The following is a 23,967-nucleotide window of genomic DNA, read 5'->3' as shown; positions in this document are numbered from 1 at the left end:
CTCCTCCACCTCTTTTACTTAACACCCCCTCTCCCCCACCGCGCCCACAGCCAATTCTTTTTGAACCATCTAAACCTTGGAACATCCAACAACTATTCCTGCCCCCTGTGATATCCAAGTCTCCATAATGACCATAACACATAGTTCCAAGTATGTGGAACCCATACTCTGAGTTGGTCATCTTATTCCTGATACTTCTTGCATTAAAAAAGACACACTTCAACCCATCACACTGACTTTAGTGTTGTGTGATGTGGAAAACTTGATAAGGGGAGCTGAAGGTGAAGGAACACTTAGGAAGCAGTGATCATAATAGGATTGGAGACTTAGACATCACAGGGGGCAGGAATGGTTGTTGGATATTCCAAGGTTTATATGGTTCAAAAGGAATTTGGTGGGGGGGGGGGGGGGGGGTTAAATAAAAGGTGGAGGAATGCAATTTGAGAGGGAGAAAATAGAATCACAGTTAACAATATTACTGCTGAATAAAGGCAACTACAGAGGCATGAGGGAGGAGCTGGGCAGAATTAACTGGGAGAGGAGCCCAGCAGGAAAGACAGCAGAACAGCAATGGCAGGAGTATCTGGGAGTAATTCAGGAGACATAGTAAGAATTCATTCCCAGGAAAAAGAAAAATGGTATAATGAGGATGAAGCAACCATGGCTGAGTAGGGAAGTCAGGGAAAGCATAAAAGCAGAAGCTGGAGATCAGAGTTGAGAGTGTGGTGCTGGTCAGGCAGCATGCGAGGAGAAGGAGAATCAACATTTTGGACATAAGCCCTTCATCAGGAATGAGGCTTGTGGCTTGTGCAGGTCCTAGGTCTACTTCACCGCCAAACCATTACCACCCAACACCTGGAGGAGGGATGCCTCATATTCTGCCTTGGGACACTGCGACCATACAGGATTTCAACAGCTTCCTCATTTACCCTCTCCCCACATAATCCCAGTCTCAAGCCTCCAACTCGGTACCGCCCTCCGGACCTGTCCATCTCTCCTCGAATGCTGCCTGACTTGCTGTGCTTTTCCAGCACCACACTCTCAACTCTGATCTCCAGCTTCTGCAGTCCTCACTTTCTCCAAAACATAAAAGCAAAAGAGAAAACATATAATGTGGCAAAGGGCGTGGGAAACCAGAGGATTGGGAAGCTTACAAAGAACACGGCGGCACGGTGGCACAGTGGTTAGCACTGCTGCCTCTCAGCGCCAGAGACCTGGGTTCAATTCCCGCCTCAGGCGACTGACTGTGTGGAGTTTGCACGTTCTCGCCGTGTCTGCGTGGGTTTCCTCCGGGTGCTCCGGTTTCCTCCCACAGTCCAAAGATGTGCAGGTCAGGTAAATTGGCCATGCTAAATTGCCTGTAGTGTTAGGTAAGGGGTAAATGTAGGGGTATGGGTGGGTTGCGCTTCGGCGGGTCGGTGTGGACTTGTTGGGCCGAAGGGCCTGTTTCCACACTGTAAATAATCTAATCTAATCTAAACAACAAAGGGCAACAAAAAGCTCGCCAGTAATATAAGCTTTAATGAGGTCAGGAACTGAGTGGCCCTGGTAGAACTTGAACTGGGCGTCACTGAGCAGGTCATTACTAAACATTTGCTTCATAGCACTGATGATGACACCTTTCATCACTTTACTAATGACTGAGAGTAGACTGATGGGGTGGTAATGGGCCAAGGTAAATTTTATGTACCAGGCATACCTGGGCAGTTTTCCATATTGTCGGGTAGATGCCAGTGTTGTAGCTATAATGGAATAACTTGGCTAGTGGAGCAGCAAGTTCTGGAGCATAAACCTTCAGTACTCTTGCCAGGATGTAATCAGGGCCCAAAACGTTGCAGTATCCACTGCTTTCAACTGTTTCTTCATATTACATAGAGTGAATGGAATTGACTGAAAACTGGCAACTGTGACGCTGGGGATCACTGGATGAGGCTGAGATGGATCATCCACTCAGCACTTCTGGTTGAATATTATTATGACTGGTTCAGCCTTATCTTTTGCAGTAATGTACTGGGTTCTTCCATTATTGAGATTGGGAATATTTGCGGAGGCTACTCTTCCAGTGAGTTAACTGTCCACTAAATTCATGACTGGATATGGCAGGACTGCACAGCTTAGATCTGATCCATTGGTTGTGAGATCTGTTAGCTCGATCACTTGCTGTTTATACTATTGGGCATGCAAGTAGTCCTGTTTGGATGTGCTGGTCCATGAGGTTGCAGATTTTGCAGGAGTACAATTTTGCTGCTGTTGACTGATCACAGCCCATCATGGATTCCCAGTCTTGAGTTGCTAGATCTGTTTGAAGTCTGATTCATTTAGCACAGTGATAGTGCCATATAACATTACGACGGCCCTGGATGATATTTTTGCATCATCATTAGCCACGGGTGAGGTCCAGGAAGACTTGAGGGTAGTGAATGTTGTGTTATTGTTCAAGAAGGACTGCAAAGAAAAACCTGGGAACTATAGACCAGTAAGTGTTACATTTGTGGTGGGTAAGTTACTTGAGAAAATTCTGAGGGACAAGAAATACATGCATTTGGAATGGCAGGGCCTGATTAGGAGTAGTCAGCATTGCTTTGTGAGTGGGAGATCATGCCTCACAAATTTGTTAGAGTTCTTTGATGAAGTGACCAGGAAGGTTGATGAGGGCAGGATGGTAGACGTGGTCTATATGGATTTCAGTAAGGCCTTGATAAGGTTGCACATGGTACGCTGCTCTGGAAGGTTAGATTGCATGGAATCTAGGGCAAGCTGACAAATTGGATACACAATTGACTTAATGGTAGGAAACAGAGGGTAATAGTGGAAGTATGCTTGTCAGACTGGAGATCTATGACTGGTGGAGTGCCTCGGAGTCGGTGCTGGCCCCATTACTGTTTGTTATCTATACCAATGATTTGGATGAGAATGTACAAGATATGATTAGTAAGTTTGCTGATGACACTAAAATAGATGGTACTGTGGACAGTGAGGAAGGTTATCAGAAATTGCAGCAGGACCTTGATCAGCTGGGGAAGTGGGCCAAGAAATGGCAAATAGAGTTTAATATAGATAAGTGCGAGGTCTTGCATTTTGAAAAGTAAAATCAAGGTCGGAGTTTCATGGTGAACTCAAGGATTGTAGTGGAACAAAGAGGGTCTAGGCAAAAGGCAGGTAACTGTAGGCCAGTTAGCTTAACATCTGTAATCAGGGAAATGCCGGAGGCTATCATTAAAGAAAAATAGTGAGACATCTGGATGGGAAGTGTTCCATCATGCAGACACAGTATGGATTCAGGAAGGGAAGGTCATATTTGACAAACTTACTGGAGTTCTTTGAGGATGTAATGAGCGTAGTGAATGGAGGAAAACAGGCGGAAGTTATATACTTGAATTTCCAGAATGCATTCGATAAGGTTCCACATAAAAGACTCATGCATAAGAATGCATGGAGTTACAGGGAATGTACTAGCATGGATAGAGGACTGGTTAACTAATAGAAAACAGATAATTGGGATAAATTAGTGTTTCTGTAGTTGGAGATCAGTGGTGAGTGGGGTGCCAGAGGTTGCTCTTGGACCTGCAACTGTTCATGATGTATATAAATGATTTGGCAGAGTAGACTGAGTGTATTGTATCCAAGTTTGCCAATGACACTAAATTGAGTGGAAAAGCAGACTATGCAGAGAGTGTGGAGGGTCTGCAGAGAGATTTAGATAGGTTAAGTGAGTGGGCAAGGGTCTAGCAGATGGAGTACAATGCAGGTAAGTTTGTGGTTATCCACTTTGGAAATAAAAGTAGTAGGTCAGAGTATTATTTAAATGATGAAGGATTGCAGCATGCTGTTGTGCAGAGGGACTTAGGAGTATTCATACATAAATTGATTTGCTGTTGCAACAGGTAATCAGGAAGTCAAATGGAATATTGGCTTTCATTATTAGAGGGACTGAATTTAAGAGCAGGGAGGTTTTGCCTGCAATTGTCCAAAGTGTTGGTGAGGCTGTACCTGGAATATTGTGCGTAGTTCTGGTCTCCTTACTTGAGGAAGGATATATTGGCTTTGGCGGCAGTGCAGAGTAGGTTCACCAGGTTGATTCCAAAGATGAGGGAATTACCCTATGAGGAGAGATTGAACCGCCTGGGAGTGTATTCGTGAGAATTTAGAAGAATGAGAGGGTATCTTATAGAAACATATAAAATTATGACAGGGATAGATAAGGTAGAGGCAGGCAAGTTGTTTCCACTGATGGGTGAGACTAGGACTGAGGGACATGGCCTCAAGGTTAGGGGGAGTAGATTTAGGACAGAGGTGAGGAGGATCTGCTTCTCCCAAAGAGTAATGAATCTATGGAATTCTTTGCCCAAGGAAGCAGTAGAGGCAGCTTCATTACATATATTCAAGACACAGTTGGATGGGTTTTTGAATGGTAGGGGAATTAAGGGTTATGGGGATAATGCAGATCAGAGGAGCTGAGACAATGGATAGATCAGACATGATCTCAATGAATGGCAGAGCAGGCTCAACAGACCAAATGGTCTACTCCTACTTCTATTACTATGAAACTATGAAATATGGAATGAGCTGCCAACGGAAGTGGTTGAGGTGGGTACACTAACAATATTCAAAAGGCATTTTGGACAAATACATGGATAAGAAAGGATTCAAAGGATATGGGCCAAGTGCAGGGAAATAGGATTAGTGTGGATGGACACTTTGGTCAGCATGGACCAGTTTGGGCCAAAGGGCCTGTCTCCGTACTATAGGACTCTATGACTCTTAACATGATGAAGGTACTCTCAATGTGAAGGCAGGATTTCATCTTCACAAGGACTGTTCAAGGACCTAATGATACTTCTACAGCTGGTAGACTGGTAAAGATGAGGTCAAGTATGTTTTTCCCTTCATTGCTTCCCTCACCACCTGCCACTTATCCACTCCAGCAGCTATAGAACCCTTGTCACCCTCAGTGCTTCCTCCAAATGTTGTTCAACGTGAAGGAGTACTGATTCATCAGCCGAGGGAAGATACTATGTGGTAATCAGCACGAGGATTCCTTGCCTGTATTTAACATGATGTCTTAAACTTCATGAAGTCCAGAGTCAATGTTGAGGACTCCCAGGGCAACTCCTTCCTGACTATATACCACTGTGCCACTGCCTCTGCTGGGTCTGTCCTGCAGTGGGACAGGACATATTGAGGGATGGTGATGGTTGTATGTGGGAGATTGTCTCCATGATTCCATGAGTATGACTATGTCAGGCTGTTGTTTAACTAGTCCAAATAGTTCATCTAGCTTCATTTCATTATTGAAACTTTGTAGCAATTTAGGGTGTAGGTTTGATATCCAGACGTTTCATTACCTGGCTAGGTAACATCATCAGTGGCGACCTCCAAGTGAAGTGAAGCTGTTGTCTCCTGCTTTCTATTTATATCTTTCTCCTGGATGGGGTTCCTGGGGTTTGTGATGATGTCAGTTCCTGTTCGTTTTCTGAGGGGTTGATAGATGGCATCTAGATCTATGTGTTTGTTTATGGCGTTATGGTTGGAATGCCAGGCTAGATTAGGTTACTTACAGTGTGGAAACAGGCCCTTCGGCCCAACAAGTCCACACCGAAACGCAACCCACCCAGACCCATTCCCCTACATTTACCCCTTCACCTAACACTATGGGCAATTTAGCCTAGCCAATTCACCTAACCTGGACATTTTTGGATTATGGGAGGAAACCGGAGCACCCGGAGGAAACCCACGAACACACGGGGAGAATATGCAAACTCCACACAGACAATCGCCTGAGGCGGGAATTGAATCCGGGTCTCTGGCGCTGTGAGGCAGCAGTGCTAACCACTGTGCCACCGTGCCGCCCACCAAGGCCTCTAGGAATTCTCTGGCATGTCTTTGCTTAGCCTGTCCCAGGATAGATGTGTTGTCCCAGTCGAAATGGTGTTTTTTTTCATCCGTGTGAAGGGCTACAAGGGAGAGAGGGTCGTGTCTTTTTGTGGCTAGCTGATGTTCGTGTATCCTGGTGGCTAACTTTCTTCCTGTTTGTCCTACGTAGTGTTTGTGGCAGTCCTTCCATGGAATTTTGTAGATGACGTTGGTTTTGTCCATGGGTTGTACTGGGTCTTTTAAGTTTGTTTGTTTTTGTTTGAGAGTGTTGGTGGGTTTGTGTGCTACTAGGATTTGTAGCAATTGTCACACTGAGTGGCATGCTTGGCTATTTCAGAGGGCAATTAAGAGCGAACCACATTACTGTGGGTCTGGTGTCACATGTTGGCCTGTCCAAGTAAGGATGGCAGATATGCTTCCCTGAAGGATATTAGTGAACCTAATGGCTTTTGTTTTGTCAATCAACAATGGTTTGTGCCAACAGTAAATTCTTAATTTCAGATTTTTTTTATTCAACTTCCACAATCTGTCATGGCAAGATTCAAACCCGGGCACTCAGAAAATTTGCTGTTTTTGGATTATAGAGACAGTCTATCAATAATATCACTCGGCCATTGCCATCCCTCAATGATGGTTTTGGGGAGTAGATGGGACTTTATTATGTTTTGTATATGAAAGGCAAACATTTGGCATGCAGGAACAGCAAATAATTAGGAAGGCAAATTAAATACCTCAGCCTTTATTCTAAAGTGAATGGAAAATAAAATTAGGGAAGTCAAGCTACTTGTGTGCAGGACATTGATGATACCACGGGGCAAAGTGAGGACTGCAGATGCTGGAGATTAGAGTTGAGAGTGTGGTGCTGGAAAAGCACAGCAGGTCAGACAGCATCCGAGGAGCAGGAGAATTGACGTTTCGGGCAAAAGCCCTTCATCAGGAAATTTCAGGGCTTTTGCCATGAAATGTCGGTTTTCCTGCTCCTCAATTGATGATACCACACCTGGAATATTGTGTTTCCTTTGGTCACCTAATTTATGGAAGGATATTTTTGTATTGAATATGGTGCAGAAAAAGTTTGCTAGGCTGATTCCTGGGATGAAGGGGCTGTCTTATGGGCAAAGTTAAAAGTCACACAACACTAGGTTATAGTCCAACGGGTTTATTTGGAAGTACAAGCTTTTGGAGTGTCAAGAAGCCACACTCCGAATGCTTGTATCTCCAAATAAACCTGTTGGACTATAACTGGTGTCATATGACTTTTAATTTTTTCCACCCCAGTCCAACACCAGCACCTCCATATCATGGCTACCTTAGAGAGAAAGGTTGAACAAGTTGGATCTTTACTCGTTGGAATTTAAAAGGATCAGAGGGTTATCTTATAAAAGCATCTAAGATTTGGGTGGGGGCCACTTCATAGGGAATGAGAGGATCTTTTCCCTCATAGGAGAATTTTACACTGGGCTGCACAATTTCAAAATAAGGCATCTCTCATTTAATGCAGCGATAAAGAAAAATTCATTCTGTCAGAAGGTTGTTCGTCTTTGTAATTCTGCGAACCAGACACAGTAGAGACAGGGTCATTGAAGGCAGGCATGGAATTGTAGTGAAAATCAGAATAACCATAATCTTATTGATTTGCAAAGCAGGCTAAATGGATTGAATGGACTGAATAGACTCCTTAAGCTTCTATTTCTTATAGTTTTATGTGACACAGATGAACAGCTTACAAAAAGCAACAGGTAGGCAAGAGAAGTAAACAAAAAAAGAAAAGTGAACATTTCATTGGAGGAAGTTTATGATTAGGTAACAGAGGCAATGGTGATGCAAAACAAACTGATTAAAGTTGAGATAAACTGATGGAAAATGTGTGCCAGACCCAGACAGCGTGCCAATAGTTACCTAGGAATACAGAGGGAAAGGGAGGCATGGAAAATATGGAAAAACATAGAAGATTCTTATTACCCAGATATGCAGGAACAGCTTGAAGTCATTCAGTTTCTTGAGTATTCATGTATCATTTTACAAGATGATTAGGGGTTTAGATAGGGTCGACAGTGAGAATCTTTTTCCACGTATGGAGTCAGCTATTACAAGGGGGTATAGCTTTAAATTAAGGGGGAGTAGGTATAGGACAGATGCTAGGGGTAGGTTCTTTACTCAGTCGTGAGTTCATGGAATGCACTGCCAGTAGCAGTGGTGGACTCTCCCTCATTATGGGCATTTAAGCGGGCATTGGATAGGCATATGGAGGATAGTGGGCTAGTGTAGGTTAGGTGGGCTTGGATCGGCGCAACATCGAGGGCTGAAGGGCCTGTACTGCGCTGTATTCTTCTATGTTCTATGTTCAAATTGATCATGGACTGATCCGTAATATAACTCCATTTATCCATCATGGTTCCAGAACCCTTATGCCCTTGTCTAACAAAAACATCAATCTGAACTTTTAAGTTTTCAATCGACTTCCATCTGCAACAACTGTTTGGGGATGGGGAGAAAGTTCCAGATTTCCATTATCCTTTGAATGAAGGAACATTTCCCTGATATCACCCCTGAATGGCCAGCTCTAATTTTATGATTTGGGCCCCTTGTCCTCAAGTCCCCATCAGAGAGTTTAGTTTCTCTCTATCTATCCTATCAATCCCTTAAATTATCGTAAACACTTCAACTGTACAACTGTATCATCCCTTAATTTTCCATATTCAAGGGGACAAAGAACTGGTCTGTGCAACCTGTCCTTATAATTAATCCCATCAGCCCAAATATAATTCTGGTGAATCTGTGCTGCATTCTCTCCAAGATCAATATGTCTTTTCTGAGGTGCATGCCCAGAATTGAGCACAGTTACTGTGGAAAAAGTCTAACTAGAGTTTTATAGAACTGTAGAATAACCTTCACCCTTCGTATTCCAATTCCAAGACAGAGGCCAGCACCTCATTACCCTTCTGTAGTTGGGCTCTGAAATTTGTTTTGTAGTTCCTGGTTTAATGCTATTTAGAAAATATTTTGATCTATCTTTCTCAGTTTCAAAACAGATGACATCACACTTTCACAAAGAATAAATTATGAGAAAATTCTTCCACTGCCAGGAAATCCAGGGGAATACATACTTTAAGGTAACTGACATGGGAACTGGGGAGAAGGTTGAACAGAATTTTATTTATGCAGAAAATCATTCTAACCTGGAACCAAAGCAGATCCATCAGTAACTATTAAAAAGAATTTGTTAAATAGTTGAAGTGGGGAGAAAATGCAAGATCATGGGAAAAAGTAGGGCATGGGACTAACTGAGTAGCTTCTTCGCGGGAGCTGGCATTGATAATGGTGACCTGAAAGGTCTCATTGCGTTCCATCATTCCACGATTTTTGACTAGCAAAAATGCCACATAATTCATTTTATTTCTAACTTTACAATGGTTAGCTGTGGAAGATTCCCCCCTCAGATAATCTGCTTATATCTATACCTTGGATCTCTGTTGTTAATGATCAGTTCAAGCTGCTGAGCTGAGACTGAATCTATCATCGCTGTTTGTTCACTCCCTTTGAAGATAACCTTTAGAGATTTTGGAGCATAAACTGTATTCTGGATGAATTCAACATACTTCAGCAAGGCTGCCGCTGCAGCCAAACAGTAATATCTGCAAATGCAACAATAAAATAAATTACCAGCTATGTCTTCCCATAATATTTTCTCTTTGACCCTTTCACCACAACCAGCAAGTCATTCACATTGGGCCAGATTTTTGGAGCGGTGGTAATTACACTCAGATTGCATTCGGTTCCTTTTTAATGTTAAGAAAGAGCTCGGCATTTCTGATTAGAGATTCTGATCATGTCTCCTCAGAAATGCAGAGTTGTATTTTAAATCTGACAGGTTCCTCATATGAGAAAGTGAGGACTGCAGATGCTGAACAGTCAGAGTCGAAAAATGTGGTGCTGGAAAAGCACAGTAAGTCAAGGAAGATCCGAGGAGCAGGCAAGTTGACATTTCTGGCATAAGCCCTTCATCAGGAATTCCTGATGAAGCGTTTATACCTGAAACATCGACTTTCCTGCCCCTTGAATGCTGCCTGACCAGCTGTACTTTTCCAGTACCAGTCTTTTCAACTAGTTCCCTCATATTACAGTGTAGTCAGGAAGAAGACAAACCATGATCCCCGGTTTCACAGCAGTCAGTTGCCATTTTCTGTAATTGTAATGTTCAGCATCACAGCCAGCCAATTTGACAGCTCCAGCTCATGTGAAAGGGTAAAATTGTAAGTTAAGGTGCCCTGTGGGTAGAGTGGAGGTGACTAGGAAGTAATGTGCCAGGCTGGCAAGTAGGGTATCACATGCATAGAGTGTTTAGGATAGGTTGGGATGCATGGGAAATATCCGGTCTGGGGGAGTAGTGGAAATGGTGACAGGTCACAGGGTAGAGGGGAGGTGTCAGGTGCAGTGGAGCAGTGTAACTCCCGAAGGATATGCTGTCAGATCTGGATTTGGGGAAAGTGTATTTGGGAGATGGTGCTATGCAAGTTGTCAGGTCAATTTAATAATTAGATTAGATTAGATTAGATTACTTACAGTGTGGAAACAGGCCCTTCGGCCCAACAAGTCCACACCGACCCGCCGAAGCGCAACCCACCCATACTCCTACATTTACCCCTTACCTAACACTACGGGCAATTTAGCATGGCCAATTCACCTGACCTGCACATCTTTGGACTGTGGGAGGAAACTGGAGCACCCGGAGGAAACCCACGCAGACACGGGGAGAATGTGCAAACTCCACACAGTCAGTCGCCTGAGGCGGGAATTGAACCCGGGTCTCTGGCGCTGTGAGGCAGCAGTGCTAACCACTGTCCCACCGTGCCGCCCACAACAATTATTCATGAGTTGCACTAAGCTTTTCATCTTTTAACTTTGCTGAGTGACTATTTACTTAATCGCAGCAGAACTCTTCAATGCATGACTCCCAACAATGCTGCAGAAACAATCATCGGACCACCATAATCATTTTGGCCAATGAACCCAAATTGTACACAATTTCATAAAATGGCCAGCAATAAAAAGTTCCAAGGCACATGGGTGGCATGGTGGCTCAGTGGTTAGCACTGCAGCCTCACAGCACTCGGGACCTGGGTTTGATTCCACCCATACGCAACTGTCTGTGTGGAGTTGAGTATTCTCCATATGTCTGTGTGGGTTTCCTCCCACAGTCCAAAGCTGTGCAGGTTAGGTTATGGTGTCCAGGGGCTATTTAGGTTAGCTGTGGGAGATGCAGGGTTACAGGGAAAGAGTAAGGGAATGAGTCTGAGTGAGATGCTCTTCATAAAGGTCAACATGAGCTTGATGGGCCAAATGGCCTGCTTTTTCACTTTAGAGATTCTATGAATCATTTCTTGGACGTTTGTTTAGACAAAAATTGACACAAGAGCAGATATTAGCACAGATACCTAGACTTGTTTAAAGACATAGTTAGTTTGTAACAGTAGCAAAAAGGGGAGGCAGGTGATCTATATACAGACTTCAATCAAGGCAGCTATAAAGGACTAATTGGGGAATTATTGCTTATTTGCTTTTATCTTATAGGAAAAGCACTGACTGCCACTTGATGCTCTTTGTAGAAAAATGGGTGATTCAACAATGTTGACTGCTGATTGGCAGTGGGTATCCCATTAATTACAGAGTGGGAGAGCTGTAATAATGGAAAGAATGAAGAATATGTAACAAACCTCCAGCAACATGTGGAGACAATGAGAGCAGATGCTGGGTAGGGGAGCATGAGCAAATTTGCTCAGACCTCCACCAACAGACACGGATGGCTAAAGGAGTGGCGTAGGAAAGAGGAGTTCCATTTCATGGGCACTGGCACCAGTTTTGGAACAGGAGGGATCTGTACCGATGGGATGGTCTCCACCTGAACTGATCTGGAACCAGTGTTCTCGTGAGAAGGATGAATAGGGTGGTCACTAGGATATTAAATCAGGGGTAAGGAAAGGGGGAAATGACAGGAAGTATGATGGTAAATAGAAAGGTAAGCTGCAGGTTAACATACAGTCATAAAGTCATAGAGATGTACAGCAAGGAAACAGACTCTTTGGTCCAACTCGTCCATGCTGACCAGATATCCTAACCTGATCTAGTCCCATTTGCCAGCACTCGGCCCATTTCCCTCTAAACCCTTCCTATTCATATACCCATCCAGATGCCTTTCAAGTGTTGCAATTGTGCCAGCCTCCACCATTCCTCTGGCAGCTCATTCTATACATGCGTGAAAATGTTACTTCTTAGGTTCCTCTTAAATCTTTCCCCTCTCCCTAAATCTATGCCCTCTAGTTCTGGACTCCCCCAACCCCAGTGAAAAGACCTTGTCTATTTATTCTATCCATACTCCTCATGATTTTATAAACCTCTTAAGGTCACCCCTCAGCCACCGATGCTCCAGAGAAAATAGCCCAAGCCTTTTCAGCCTTTCTCTGCAACTCAAATCCGCCAACATCCTTGTAAATCTTTTCTGAACCCTTTCAAGTTTCACATTATCTTTTTGAAAGGAAGAAAACCAGAATTGCACCGAAGATTCCAAAAGTGGTGAACCAATGTCTTGTACAGCCGCGGCATGACCTCCCAACTCCAATATTCAATGCTCTGACCAATAAAGGAAACTATACCAAACACCTTCTTCACTATCCTATCTACCTGCAACTCCACTTTGAAGGAACTATGAACCTGCATTCTTTAGTCTCATTGTTCAGCAACACTCCCCAGGACCTTACCATTAAGTGTATAAGTCCTGCTAAGATTTGCTTTTCCAAATGAGCACCTCACATTTATCTAAATTAAACTCCATCTGCCACTGCTCAGCCATGTGTGCAGGACTGCTTAACTACATGGCAGACTAAGAAAGAAGTTGAAAGGGAAGATAACTCAGGAGATATTTATTAATGGAGATGTTAGAATTCACAAAGAGGTATAAAAACTAGCATAAAGGCTCTTTAACTAAATGCTCGTAGCATTCAAAAAATCTTCACGAATGAGTATAATTTAGTAGCCATTACGGTGACATGGTTGCAAAATGGTCATGTGTGGGAGTTAAACATCCAGGGGTATCAGACTATTTGGAAGGAGAGACAGGAGGAATAAGGGAGTTAGTGTAGCTCGGATATTTAAGGAAGACATCAGGGTGGTGGTGTGAGATGATATAAGACCAAAGGACATAGATGCATAAATTACTCCATTCAGCCCATTGAGTCCGCTCTATCATTCAATCAAAGCTGATATGTTTCTCAACCACATTGTCCCGCTTTCTCCCTGTAACCCTTGATAATCAAGAACCTATCTATCTCAGTCTTTTTTATACTCAATGACCTGGTCTCCACAGCATTCTGTGGCAATGAATTCCATAGATTTACCACTCTCTGGCTGAAGAAGTCTTTCCTTATCTCCATTCTAAAAGGCCTTCCCTTTGAGGCTGAAGATGTCTTTCCTTATCTCCATTCTAAAAGACCTTCCCTTTTGAGTGCGAGCAGCAGCAGAGTGTAAAGGAACCCAGAAGGCTACAGCTAAGGTGAGACAGTTTGTTTTAAAATTACTTACCGGGAGCGGGCAGCGATGTTTTTTTTTCTCTTCACAGAAAGAGCGGGAGCAGCAGGGGGAAGTGACGAAGACCAGAGGGGCAGCCAGGAAGGAAAGCAGTGAGTATAAATGCTCACCCTTTGACGCCAACGGTCATTTTGAGTGCGAGCAGCAGCAGAGTGTAAAGGAACCCGGAAGGCTACAGCTAAGGTGAGACAGTTTGTTTTAAAATTACTTAACGGTAGCGGGCAGCAGTGTTTTTTTCCCTCTTCACAGAAAGAGCGGGAGCAGCAGGGGGACGTGACGAAGACCACAGGGGCAGCCGGGTAGGATTTTTCCCTATAAAAGCGCGCAGGAGAAGAACCCAAGGCACTACAGAGGTAGTGCCTCCCACCCGCCCTCCTCCTCTAACCTAATAATAAGACCCGTTGTGGTAAGTAGGTAAGTGCTGCATTTTGCTTGTTCTATTCTTTAGACCCAGTTTTTTTTTAAAAAAAGGTTACTTTTAGAGGGATGGCAGTGAAGGCAGTGCAATGTTCCTCTTGCAACATGTTTGAGGTGAGGGATGCCATGGACGTCCCTGCTGATTACACTTGCAGGAAGTGCACCCATCTCCAGCTCCTCCAAGGCCGTGTTAGGGAACTGGAGCTGGAGTTGGATGAACTTAGGATCATTCGGGAGGCAGAGGGGGTCATAGATCGGAGCTTTAGGGAAGTAGTAACTCCAAAGATTGCAGACAGATGGGTGACAGTGAGGGGGACTGGGAGGAGCCGCCGTTCCCCTCAAGAACAAGTATACCGTTTTGGATACTTGTGGGGGGGACGACTTACCAGGGGTAAGCAATGGGGCTCAGGCCTCTGGCACGGAGCCTGTCCCCGTTGCTCAGATGGGAAGGGTGGAGAAGAGCAGAGCAATAGTAATTGGGGACTCGATAGTTCGGGGCACAGATAGGCGGTTTTGTGGGGGCGAGAGAGACTCACGTTTGGTATGTTGCCTCCCAGGTGCAAGGGTACGTGATGTCTCTGATCGTGTTTTCTGGGTCCTTAAGGGGGAGGGGGAGCAGCATGAAGTCGTGGTCCACATTGGCACCAATGACATAGGTAGGAGGAGGGCTGAGGATGTTAGGCAGGCTTTCAGGGAGCTAGGTTGGAAGCTCAGAGTTAGAACGAACAGAGTTGATGTCTCTGGTTTGTTACCCGTGCCACGTGATAGAGAGTCGAGGAATAGGGAGAGAGAACAGTTAAATGCGTGGCTACAGGGATGGTGCAGGAGGGAGGGATTCCGGTATTTGGATAACTGGGGTTCTTTCTGGGGAAGGTGGGACCTCTATAAACAGGATGGTCTACACCTGAACCTGAGGGGCACCAGTATCCTTGGCGGGAGGTTTACTAGTGCTCTTGGGGGGGGGGTTTAAAATAACTCTGCAGGGGCATGGGGACCTACACTGTAGCTTTAGGGTGCAGGACCTGGAGGGTAGGGAGGTTAGGAACATGGCATCAATCTCAAAGGAGGGTGCCTGTAAACAGGAAAGTGGCTTGAAGTGTGTATACTTCAATGCAAGAAGTATATGAAATAAGGTAGGTGAACTTGCAGCGTGGGTTGGTACCTGGGACTTCGATGTTGTGGCTATTACGGAGACATGGGTAGAACAGGGACAGGATTGGCTGTTGCAGGTTTAAATGTTTTAATAGGGTCAGAGGTGGGGGTAAAAGAGGGGGAGGTGTGGCATTGCTTGTCAAAGATCGTATTACAGCTGTGGAAAGGACGATGGATGAAGACTCGCCATCTGAGGTAGTTTGGGCTGAGGTTAGGAATAGGAAAGGTGAGCTCACCCTGTTTGGAGTTTTTTACAGGCCTCCTAATAGTCCTAGAAACGTAGAAGAAAGGATTGCGAGGATGATTCAGGAGAAGAGTGAAAGTAATAGGGTGGTTGTTATGGGGGACTTTAACTTTCCTGATATTGATTGGGAAAGCTATAGCTCTAGTTCGTTAGATGGGTCGGTGTTTGTCCAATGTGTGCAGGAGGGTTTCCTGACACAATATGTAGATAGGCCAACAAGAGGTGAGGCCATACTGGATTTGGTTCTGGGTAACGAACCAGGCCAGGTGTTAGAATTAGAGGTAGGTGAGCACTTTGGGGACAGTGACCACAATTCAGTGACTTTTACTCTAGTGATGGAGAGGGATAAGTGTGCACTGCAGGGCAAGAGTTATAGCTGGGGGCAGGGAAATTATGATGCGGTGAGGCATGACTTAGGATGTGTGGCTTGGAAAAGTAGGTTTCAAGGCAAGGGTGTAATTGATATGTGGAGCTTGTTCAAGGAGCAACTATTGAGTGTCCTTGATAAGTATGTACCTGGCAGGCAGGGAGGTAAGGGTCGTGTGAGGGAGCCATGGTTTAATAAGGAATTGGAATCCCTTGTTAAATGGAAGAGGGCGGCCTATGTAAAGATGAGGCGTGAAGGTTCAATTGGGGCGATTGAGAGTTATAAGGTAGCCAGGAAGGACCTGAAGAGAGAGCTAAGAGCAGCAAGGAGGGGACATGAAAGGTCCTTAGTTGGTAGGATTAGGGAAAACCCTAAGGCTTTCTATAGGTATGTCAGGAATAAAAGAATGACTAGGGTAGGAATAGGTCCAGTCAAGGATAGTAGTGGGAAGTTGCGGGTGGAGGCTGAAGAGATTGGGGAGACACTGAATGAATACTTTTCGTCAGTATTCACTCAGGAACAGGACATTGTTGCCGATGTGAATACAGAGTCACAATTAAGTAGAATGAATGGCTTTGAGGTATGTAGAGAAGAGGTGTTGGAAACTCTGGAAAGGGTGAAAATAGATAAGTCCCCTGGGCCTGATGGCATTTATCCTAGGATTCTCTGGGAAGCAAGGGAGGAGATTGCAGAGCCATTGGCCTTGATTTTTATGTCCTCGTTGTCTACAGGAGTAGTGCCAGAATACTGGAGGCTAGCAAATGTGGTTCCCTTGTTCAAGAAGGGGAGTAGGGATAACCCTAGTAACAATAGGCCGGTAAGTCTCACTTCTGTTGTGGGCAAAGTCTTAGAGAGAATTGTAAGGGATAGGATTTATGAACATCTGGATAGGAATAATGTGATCAAGGATAGTCAGCATGGTTTTGTGAAGGGCAGGTCGTGCCTCACAAACCTTATTGAATTCTTTGAGAAGGTGACTAAGGAGGTGGACGAGGGGAAAGCGGTAGATGTGGTGTATATGGATTTTAGTAAGGCGTTTGATAAGGTTCCCTATGGTAGGCTACTTCAAAAAATACGGAGGTATGGCATTGAAGTTGAGTTGGAGGTTTGGATTAGGAATTGGCTGGCTGGAAGAAGACAGAGGGCAGTAGTTGCTGGTAAAGGTTCATCTTGGAGTGCCATTACTAGCGGTGTTCCGCAAGGATCTGTTTTGGGACCATTGCTGTTTGTCATTTTTATAAATGACCTGGAGGAGGGGCTAGAAGGTTGGGTGAGCAAGTTTGCAGATGATACGAAAGTTGTTGACAGTGAGGAAGGATGTGGCAGGTTACAGCGGGATATAGATAAGCTGCAGAACTGGGCAGAAAGGTGGCAAATGGAGTTCAATGTAGCTAAGTGTGAGGTGATTCACTTTGGTAAGAGTAACAAAAAGATGGGGTACTGGGCTAATGGTCAGATACTTGGTAGTGTGGATGAGCAGAGGGATCTTGGTGTCCATGTACACAGATCTTTGAAAGTTGCCACCCAGGTAAATAGTGCGGTGAAGAAGGCATATGGCGTACTGGCTTTTATTGGTAGAGGGATTGAGTTCCGCAGTCCTGAGATCATGTTGCAGTTGTATAAGGCTCTGGTGCGGCTGCACCTGGAGTATTGTGTGCAGTTTTGGTCGCCATACTATAGGAAGGATGTGGAGGCACTGGAACGGGTGCAGAGGAGGTTTACCAGGATGTTGCCTGGTATGGTAGGAAGATCGTATGAGGAAAGGCTGAGGCACTTGGGGTTGTTTTCATTGGAGAAAACAAGGTTCAGGGGTGACTTGATAGAGGTGTACAAGATGATTAGGGGTTTAGATAGGGTTGACCATGAGAACCTTTTTCCACGTATGGAGTCAGCTATTACGAGGGGGCATAGCTTTAAATTAAGGGGTGGTAGGTATAGGACAGATGCTAGGGGTAGGTTCTTTACTCAGCGAGTCGTGAGTTCATGGAATGCACTGCCAGTAGCAGTGGTGGACTCTCCCTCTTTATGGGCATTTAAGCGGGCATTGGATAGGCATATGGAGGATAGTGGGCTAGTGTAGGTTAGGTGGGCTTGGATCGGCGCAACATCGAGGACCAAAGGGCCTGTACTGCGCTGTATTCTTCTATGTTCTATGTACTCTAAAGCTATGCCCTTGGTCCTAGTCTCTCTTACCAATGGAAAAATCTTCCAAACATACTCTCTGTCCAGGCTATTCAGTATTCTGTATGTTTCAATTAGATCCCCCTTCATCCTTCGAAACTCCATCGAGAATAAACCCAGAGTCCTCAAATGTTCCTCATATGTTAAGCTGTTCATTCCTGGGACCATTCTCATGAATGCCCTCTGAACATGGTCCAGGGCCAGTACATCCCTCCTGAGATATGGGGCCCAACACTGCGCACAATACTCCAAAATGAGGTTTGACCAGAACCTCATAGAGCCTCAGAAGTACATCCTTGCTTTTATATTCAAGTTCTCTCAAAATAAATGTCATCATTGCATTTGCTTTCCTAACTACTGACTCAATCTGCAAGTTTATCTTCAGAGAATCCTGGACTAGAACCCCCAAGTCTCTTTGCACTTCAGACTTCCGAATGTTCTCCCCATTTAGAACATAGTCATCTATTCTTCCTACCAAAGTGCATCACCTCACATTTTCCCACTCTCCTAACCTGTCCAAATCCTTCTGCAGCCTCCCCACCTCCTTGATATTATCTGTCCCCCAACTGTCTTTGTATCATCTGTAAACTTTGGGTCTATCAAGAATAAGGTTGAATCCATTTGGGTGGAAAGTAGAAATTCTAAGAAGAAAAAGTCACTGATAGGTGTAATCTATAGGCCACCAAATAATATCACACTGGGGTGGGCAATTAGCAAAGAAATAACTAATGCCTGTAAAAATGGTACGGCAATTATTATGCAGGATTTTAATCTGCATGTCGATTGGTCAAACCAGGGTCAGTTAGGATAGTCTTGAGGAGGAGTTCATTGAAAATATCCACCATAGATTTCTTGAACAGTATGTAATAGAACCGACAAGGGAACAAGCTATCCTAGGTCTGGTCCTGTATAATGAGACAGGAATAATTAATGACCTCATAGTTAGGGATCCTCTTGAAAGGAGCGATCACAGTATGGTTGAACTTAAAATACAGATGGAAAGTGCCAAGATAAAATCCAATACCAGGGTCCTGTGCTTAAGCAAAGGAGACTACAACAGAATGAGGAAGGAGTTGGCTAAAGTAGACTGGAAGCAAAGACTTTATGGTCAGACAGTTAACGAATAGCGGAGGATTTCCAAAGCAATTTTTCAAAGTGCTCAGCAAAAGTATATACCAGTGAAAAAGAAGAACTGTAAGAAAAGGGGTAATCTGCCATAGGTGTCTCGGGAAATAAGGGAGGGTATGAAATCAAAAAGAGAAGGCATACAAAGTGGCAAAGACTAGAGGGAAACTAGAAGATTGAGAAAATTTTAAAGGTCAACCAAAAGCCACAAAAAAACTGTAAACTAAGATAGATTATGAGAGTAAACTAGTTCAGAATATAGAGACAGATAGCAAAAGTTGCTATAAATATATAAAATAAAAAGAGTAGCTAAGGTAAACATTGGTCCTTTAGAGGATGAGAAGGGGCATTTAGTAATGGGATATGATGAAATGGCCCAGGCATTGAATAGGTATTTTGTGTCAGTCTTCACAGTGGAGGACACTAATAACATGCCAATAATTGACAAGGGAGGCAAAGGTAGATGAAGATCTGGAAATAATCAATATCATGAAAAAGGTAGTGTTGGGCAAGTGAATGAAGCTAGAGGTAGACAAGTCTCTTGGCCCTGATGGAATGCATCCCAGGGTAACAAAAGTGATGGTGGGCTAAACAGCAAGGTGTGCACATGTGGTAATTTTCCAAAATTCGATGGACTCTGGAGCAATTCCAGCAGATTGGAAAACAGCAAATGTGATGCCACTGTTTAAAAAAGGAGGTAGACAAAAAGATTGGGAATTGTAGACCAATTAGCTTAACTTCTGTAGTGGGGAAAATGCTAGAATCTATTATCAAGGAAGAATTAGCAAGACATCTAGATGGAAATTGTTCCCTTGGGCAGACCTATCATGGGTTCATGAAAGGCAGGTCATGCTTAACTAAGCTACTGCAATTCTACAAAGAAATTACGAGCACAGTGGACAATAGGGACCCAGTAAATATGGTGTATCTAGATTTCCAAAAGGCATTAAGTGCTGCACAAAAGAAGGATGCATGGCATTGGATAATGGCATGGACAGAAGATTGGTTAACTAACAGGAAACAAAGACTGGGATAAATGAATGATTTTATAATTGGCGATCAGTGACCAGTGGTGTGCCTCAGGGATCAGTGTTGGGACTGCAATTATTCACAATTTACATAGACGATTCGGAGTTGGGGACCACATTTAGTGTGTCAAAGTTTGCAAAGGACACTAAGATAAGTGGTAGAGAAGTCTGTGCAGAGGACTGTGAAACTTTGTGGAAGGACATAAATAGGTTAAGTGAGTAGGCAAAGGTCTGGCAGATGGAGTACAATGTTAATGAATGTGAAGTTATCCATTTTGGTAAGAGTAACAGTAAAAAGGACTTTTGTTTGAATTATAAAAAAAAATGCAGCATGCTGCTCTGCAGAGAGATGTGAGTGAACTTATACTTGAATCACAGAATGTTGGTCTGCAGGTGCAATAGGTAATAAAGAAAGAAAATGGAATTTTGTCCTTCATTGCTAAAGGGATTGAGTTTAAAAGCAGGGAGGTTACGTTGCAGCTGAACAAGGAGCTGGTGAGGCCACACTGGAGTACTGTGTGCAGTTTTCTTCCCATTACTTGAGAAAGGATATACTGGCACCAGAGAGGGTTCACTAGGTTGATTCCAGAGTTGAGGGGATTGGCTTGTGAGGAGAGACTAATTAGGCTGGGATTATATTCATTGGAATTTAGAAGAATGAGGGGGGATCTTATAGAACATATAAAATTATGAAGGAAATACATAAAATAGAAATAGTGAGGGTGTTTCCACTGGTGGGTGAAACTAGGGCATGAGGGCATAACCTCAAAATTAGGGGGAGCAGATTTAGGACCAAATTGAGGAGGGTTGTGAATCCGTGGAATTCCATGACGAGTTAAGTAGTTGAGGCTTCCTCATTGAATGTTTTTAACGCTTTTGACCAATAAAGGAATTAAGGACTATAGTGAGAGGGTGGGTAAATGGAGCTGAAGCCACAAAAAGATCAGCCACCATTTTATTGAACAGCGGAGCTGGCTCGAAAGGCCAGATGGCCTACTCCTGCTCCTATTTCTTATGCTCTTATGATGGTTAGGATAACAGCTGCAGCAGCTGAATGGACTCTCTCTGCAAAACAAAAGGGTGCCTTTGGAGGAACAAGACTTCATTGGAAAAAGGAGCAAAGACAAAGGATTCCTCAGCCCAATGTAAACCACAGACTTTATTCCACATAAATATTATAAGTACTTGCTTGTTTCTTGATCTTTGGCCCATCGTGTATTCAAATCTCTGTTTCATTTCTGGATTAGTCAGCAGGATTCCACAGCACAGGCATCAAGTCATGGCTGAATGGAATTTAGAAGAACAAGGGGAGATCTTATAGAAACATAAAACTATGAAGGAAATAGATAAGATAGAATCAGGGTGTTTGTTTCCATTGGAGGGTGAAACTAGAACTAGGGGGCATAACCTCAAAATAAGGAGGAGCAGATTTAGGACTGACTTGAAAAGGAACTTCTTCACCCAAAGGGTTGTGAATCTGTGGAATCCCCTGCACAATGTAGCAGTTGAGGCTACCTCATAGAGTGTTTTTAAGGCAATGATAAATAGATTTTTGAACAGTAAGGGATTCAAGGGTTATGGTGAGCAGGCAAGTAAGTAGAGCTGAGTTCACAAAAAGATCATCCATGATTTTATTGAATAGCTGGATGAGCCAGATGGCCTACTCCTGCTCCTATTTCTTATGTTCTTATGGCAGAAGAGGTAGAAAGGCACCTAGCTCAGATGGAGTGGATGGTGGAGTTGAAAATTGGTAATGTCAATGAAGGAAGCTGAAGCTGCTCCAACATTACTGAAGGCTCAGGTAAAGGTAGAAATTAAAACAAGGGTGAGGCTCAGTTGTGTTCTTTTGATGCTATGGTGGAAGGAAGCAATACTCCTGGTCAGATATTCTACTTACTATTGGGTAGAAAATTGGATGAATTATGGGTAGAAAATTGGATGGATTCAGGGGAGGACCAAAAATACCCACTGATCCAGTGATTGTTCAGAAATGTTCAAGCTCATAAGTTGAACAAGAGCCAAGATGAGGGTAAACATCATTGTTTCCTGATGCTTCAAATGTTAGTTCTGAATTCTGATGAAGTGATTGATTATAATTCACCCAGAAAAATTGTGAATCGGAAGGACAGTAGCCGTCACTGCAAGGAGGTCCTCATTCTGTTTCTAAGTGCCATTGTATTTGGGATGCTGTTGATGTTTTCTTTCATACTTTGAGAAAGTGTCAATATCTGCAGTCAGTTGTTGAATTCTTGATGCTTGCTCTCAAATGAGTGTTCAACAAAATAAAAGATGGTGTTTTGGATTTTGATGTTTTTGATTTAGGTCCAAGGCTGCCTTTTTTTAGTGGGGAAAAAAACCCAAAGAATTGCAGATGATGGAAATTTGAAACAAAAACAGAAATTACTGGAGAGACTCAGCAGGTCTGGCAGCATCTGTTGAGAGAACGCTGAGTTAATGTTTTGGGTCCAGCGATCTTCTTCAAAACTGAAAAAGACCTGTTGAGTTCTTCCTGCAATTTATGTTTTTTCCTTTTTGGTAGTGAATTGGATTCCAGAATTTACTTCCCATCCAGATCATTGCTTCCAGATTCCTTGTCTAACCTCAGCCGATGCTCTCTTACTCTGATTCAGACACCCCTCACCTCTCTTCCACTCCCTTACTACTTTCTTCCTCATTCCCAGGGTGATACTTTTAGCAAGGTTTCTGTCCTACTCTCTCTGTTTATTCCCAGAGCCCAGGAGCCTGCCCTTGAAGCTTTCAACATTCTACTTAATTTGCCCTTGTGGCTCTGATTTCATCACCTCAGCCCATACATAACTGCTCATCTCCTAACCTCGCATAACATGGGGATCTGGTGCTTTTATCACTAACCTCACAATCCTCATTTTCCCACCTGTCTCCTATTCCACTGCACCAACCTCTAAACCTAGTAAGAGAAAGTTTAACCTGGTTCCTTTGCTAATTCCCCGAAACATACAAATGGGAAAAGGCCATTCAGCCCCTCAAGCTTGCTCCTCCATTCAAAAAAGTCATGATCTAATTAATGCACATTTCCATGTGCCCTGATAACTTTTCACTACCATCCCCCTTTGATTATCAAGAATGTATCAACAACAGTCCTAAAATATTCAAAGACTGCTTCCACTACTGTTTGAGGAAGAAGATTCCAGTGACACTCCACTGTCCATGAGGAAAAAAAAATTCATCTCTGTCTTAAATGGAAGACGTCCAATATTTACACATTGACCACTAGTTCTAGATATTCCCTCAAGAGGAAACATACTCTCCACATCCACCCAGTCAAGGCACCTCAGGATTGTCTGTTTCAGTCACCTCTTACTCTTCCAGACTCCAGCAAATACAAGTCTAGCCTGTCCAAACCTTCTTCATGAGCCCACCTACTCATTCCAGATTTTAGTGGCCCCAAAACAGATCCTTGCAGTACACCACTAGTAACTGAACTCCAGGATAAACATTTCCCATCAACCACCACTTTCTTTCAGCTAGCCAATTTCTGATCCAAACCACTAAACCGATGCCTCCGTATTTTGTGCAATAGTCTACCACGGGGAACCTTATCAAATGCCTTACAAAATTCATACGCACCACATCAACTGCTTTACCCTCCTCCACATGTTTGACTACTATCCCAAAGAATTCAATAAGATTTGTGAGGCACGACCTACCCTTCACAAACCAGTATTGACTATCCCTAATCAATTTATTCCTCTCTAGATGATTTTTATTCCTATCTCTTATAACCTTTTCCAACACTTTACCCACAACAGAAGTATGGCTCAGTGATCTATAATTATCAGGGATGTCTCTACTCCCCTTCTTAAACAAGGGGGCAACATTTGTTATCCTCCAGTCTTCTGGCACTATTCCTGTTGACAATGGCAACGTAAAGATCAAAGCCAAAAGCTCTGCAATCTCCTCCCTGGCGTCCCAGAGAATCCTAGGATAAATCCCAGAGGACTTATCTATTTTCACACTTT

At 43.6% G+C, this 23,967-nt stretch overlaps 1 protein-coding gene across 1 annotated transcript in view; it reads right to left on the bottom strand.

The window, feature by feature from the left end:
* Window positions 1-23,967, bottom strand: part of msh4 (mutS homolog 4) — a 129,010-nt gene that overhangs the window by 82,706 nt on the left and 22,337 nt on the right. Inside the window, exon 5 of the mRNA XM_087990305.1 lies at window positions 9,336-9,509. Coding sequence (XP_087846431.1) covers window positions 9,336-9,509 — 174 coding nt within the window. The remainder of the gene's footprint in view (window positions 1-9,335; window positions 9,510-23,967) is intronic.

The sequence above is a fragment of the Chiloscyllium plagiosum genome, unplaced genomic scaffold (genome assembly GCF_037043375.1).
Source record: "Chiloscyllium plagiosum isolate Xiang-an unplaced genomic scaffold, Cpla_swu_hap1 HiC_scaffold_9, whole genome shotgun sequence".
Lineage (NCBI taxonomy): Eukaryota > Metazoa > Chordata > Chondrichthyes > Orectolobiformes > Hemiscylliidae > Chiloscyllium > Chiloscyllium plagiosum.
Note: the sequence above shows the minus strand (reverse complement) of the source record. Positions and strands in the feature narration are given on the sequence as shown.